The sequence below is a fragment of the Nelumbo lutea genome, chromosome 7, assembly GCF_056320005.1.
Source record: "Nelumbo lutea isolate HS-2025 chromosome 7, American lotus-T2T, whole genome shotgun sequence".
Lineage (NCBI taxonomy): Eukaryota > Viridiplantae > Streptophyta > Magnoliopsida > Proteales > Nelumbonaceae > Nelumbo > Nelumbo lutea.
The window spans coordinates 49340097-49343376 of record NC_142690.1 but is presented as its reverse complement, the minus strand read 5'-3'; the positions used below and the strand labels follow the sequence as shown (position 1 = coordinate 49343376).

General features: G+C 40.2%; 1 protein-coding gene and 1 non-coding gene across 2 annotated transcripts; one reads left to right on the top strand and one right to left on the bottom strand.

The window, feature by feature from the left end:
* Positions 1-1091: 1091 nt before the first annotated feature.
* LOC148846316 (uncharacterized) lies at positions 1092-2540 on the top strand. The gene is made up of 2 exons (XM_088955960.1): positions 1092-1409; positions 1785-2540. Exons 1-2 carry the CDS (start codon positions 1092-1094, stop codon positions 2538-2540), a joined length of 1074 nt encoding a protein of 357 aa, XP_088812086.1.
* On the bottom strand, positions 1320-1426 carry LOC148846317 (small nucleolar RNA R71). Its single transcript, XR_016102657.1, has one exon. It is a non-coding gene; the product is annotated as a small nucleolar RNA R71 (small nucleolar RNA).
* Positions 2541-3280: the final 740 nt, after the last annotated feature.

Genomic DNA, 3280 nt, shown 5'->3' with positions numbered 1-3280 from the left:
TATTCTTAATTCTTGGAATGTCTAGATTGCTTGAGAAAGAGTTTAGATATTTAGATCTGCTAATCAAGAACCGAATTGAATACAAGATTAGAGATAACTTGTATAATTCGGTTGGTGATCATTCAAATTTGAAATGATGCCCTTCGAATTCTTGAGCTTAATGCATGCATGAGGATTAGATTCTTAATAAGGATATAAGAATCACTATTCATGGATAGAATGAGCATGCACTCGAGAGAGGTTGTTCATGTCATTAGGGTTTCACCAAACCAAGGCTGAATCCCAATCCAATCGAATGGTCTTGATAATTGATTGCTGAACCAATTCTGTTTTGCTCACATTCAGTTTGTCTTCTTGAATGCCTGAAAGGTGTTTGATCCAAATTCATAGAGATGGTTGCTAGTTAGGAATTCAGTTTTTTTTTAGGTTAACAATTTGGTTTATCAGATAATAGATGGTGGATGTAATACTAGTAGTTGTTGTATAAGTCCTCGTGGGAACAATACTTTATCCATCACTTTATTACTTGATCGGCTAGTGCACTTGCTAGTGTAGAAAATACGCATCAAGTTTTTGGCGCCGTTGCTGGGGACTTAGTACAATAATATTAGGAACCACTAGCCACTGTTAATCTGATTGTTACTTTTGTATATTATGGTTCAGATATGTGTACATTAGCCTTCATTTCTGATACAAGTAATTTTCTTTCTTAGTGCTAATTGCCTTTGTCTTTGGTTGTTGTTCTTGTTTCGGTATGTGTAGTTTTCTTGTTTAATAGATTATCTTTTTGATTGGTGTACATTAGCCTCTTTATGACTTTGACTTGTATAGTTTATGACACATAGAAGTGACTGGAGGGCATCACCTACGATCCCAAGATTGAAAGAACCCTTCGCAACCGCATTCGAGCTTCTAGGCAAGTGAGAGCTGAACTTGAAGAGATGGCCGAACCAAGAACTATGATGGACTATGCCAAACCAACCCTTACTGGGGCTGCTTCAAGCATTGTGAGACCAACCATAGCTGCTAATAATTTTGAGACAAAACCATCCATAATTTAGATGATACAAAACACGGTTCAGTTTTGTGGCATGGCTCATGAAGACTTGAACACTCACATAGCCAACTTCTTGGAAATTAGTGATACTTTCAAGCACAATGGGGTGATTGATGATGTTGTTAGGCTCAGGTTGTTACCATTTTCATTGAAAGACAAAGCCAAGACTTGGCTGGATTCTTTGCCGACTGGATCTATAGCAACATGGGATGAAATGCCTAGCCGATTCCTCTCCAAATATTTTCCTCCATCCAAAACAGCAAAGATGAGGAATGACATCACCACTTTCTTTCAGCAAGATGGAGAATCATTGTATGACTCATGGGAAAGGTACAAGGAGCTGTTAAGGAAAGTTCCTCATCATGGACTTCCCATATAGCTACAAGTGCAAACCTTCTATAATGGGCTGACTAAAGCCAACAAGACAATTATGGATGCGGCAGCCAGGGGTTCCATTAACAACAAAATCCCTAAAGTTGCCCATGCACTCATAGAGGAGATCGCTACAAACAATTATCAATGGCACTCCGAGAGAGCACAAGTTAGGCGGCAGCAAGGTCTTCACAATGTAGACACCTATACAGTTATATCTACGCAAATAGGTGCATTCAGCAAAAAGATAGATGAGATGCAGATGGCAGCCATGCATGTCTAGTCCGTGACTTGTGATTGGTGTGGGGGAGGTCATATCAGCACTGAATGTCAAGTTGGCAATCAATTTATGCAGTCCCCCGAGCAAGTAGACTTTGTTGGCAACTTTCCAAAGCAGCAAGGAAATCAGTACCCTCGTGCCTTTAACCCCGGATGGAGGGGCCACCCGAATCAGTCATGGCCAAATCAGAATATGCCAAAGCCTTCCCCCCAAAACTTTAATCAGCCGGAGAAGAAATCTAACCTAGAGGAGATGATAACCAAGTTTATAGCTAGTGCTGAAACAAGATTTCAGAACCAAGAAGCATCAATAAAGAACTTGGAGAATCAAGTCGGGCAGTTGGCACAAATGATTTCAGCAAGAGTACTGGGCACTCTACCCAGCAATACTGAAGTGAACCTGAGGGAGCAAGTGCAGGCTATCACTTTGAGAAGTGGTAAGGAGCTGCTTGAAGTGGAGAAGAAAGCAAGGGCTGAAAACAAGGTAGATGCAACCCTTGAAACCGAAAAGAAAGAGGAAGAGCAATCTGAACCAAAGAAGGAGAGAAACCCACAGCCGCAAGTACCATTTCCGAATAGGCTGAAGCAACACAAATTGGAAAGGAAATTTCGTAAGCTTCTTGAAGTGTTTAAGAGTTTACATATTAACATCCCTTTTATTGATGCTTTAGCCCAGATGCCACACTATGCAAAATTCTTGAAAGAGATATTGGCAAATAAAAGGAAATTGGGAGATGTCGCTACTATTGCACTCAATGAAGAATGCTCAGCAATCCTCCTTAACAAGCAGCCCCAGAAACTGAAAGATCCAAGGAGTTTCACTACCCCTTGACTATAGGCAGTTTGAAAATTGATAAGGCATTGTGTGATTTAGGAGCTAGTATAAACTTGATGCCATATTTGGTTTTTTAAGAAATTGGGGTTGGGTGAACCCCAACCCACTAGAGTTGCATTGCAGTTAGCTGAAAGGTCCATCAAGCATCCTAGGGGAATCATAGAAGATGTACTTGTTAAAGTTGATAAATTCATTTTTCCTGTGGACTTCATAGTGTTAGACATGGAAGGGGACGTTGACGTCCCACTTATCCTAGGGCGACTCTTCCTAGCTACAGGAAATGCCACGGTTGATGTCCAAAGAGGACAACTCAGCCTTAGGATTCAAGATAAGGAAGTAACTCTTAAAATGTCAGATGCTAGGAAACATGCATCTTCTAATGATGACTCATGTTGTATGATAGATGTCATTGATTATGCGGTTGATGGATGTTTTCAGGTCAACGGTTAGCACCTCAAGCCATATATAGTGGATGGAGCATTGCCTACCTTACAAATGGTGTACCTAGACGTTCATTGATCCCACTGGAATGTCGAGCTTCAAACAGAAAACAAGCGCTTATTGGGAGGCAACCCAATGCTGATAAGTAGTTTTTAATTTTTATTTGTTTTTCTGTTTTTCCTTTTTCCATATCATTTGAGTTTTTCTTTTCTAGGATTCGAATTTCATAGATTTCTGATTACACCTAGTGTATCATTTTCTCCTCCTAGTTTCTTTTGATTCTCAACAGCTAGAAG

Coding starts and splice junctions, on each gene's coding strand:
- LOC148846316 (XM_088955960.1), top strand. CDS start 1,092: ATGGCTCATGAAGACTTGAACACTCACATAGCCAACTTCTTGGAAATT. Junction 1,410..1,784: donor ACAAGGAGCTGTTAAGGAAA/GTTCCTCATCAT, acceptor CAATTTATGCAG/TCCCCCGAGCAAGTAGACTT.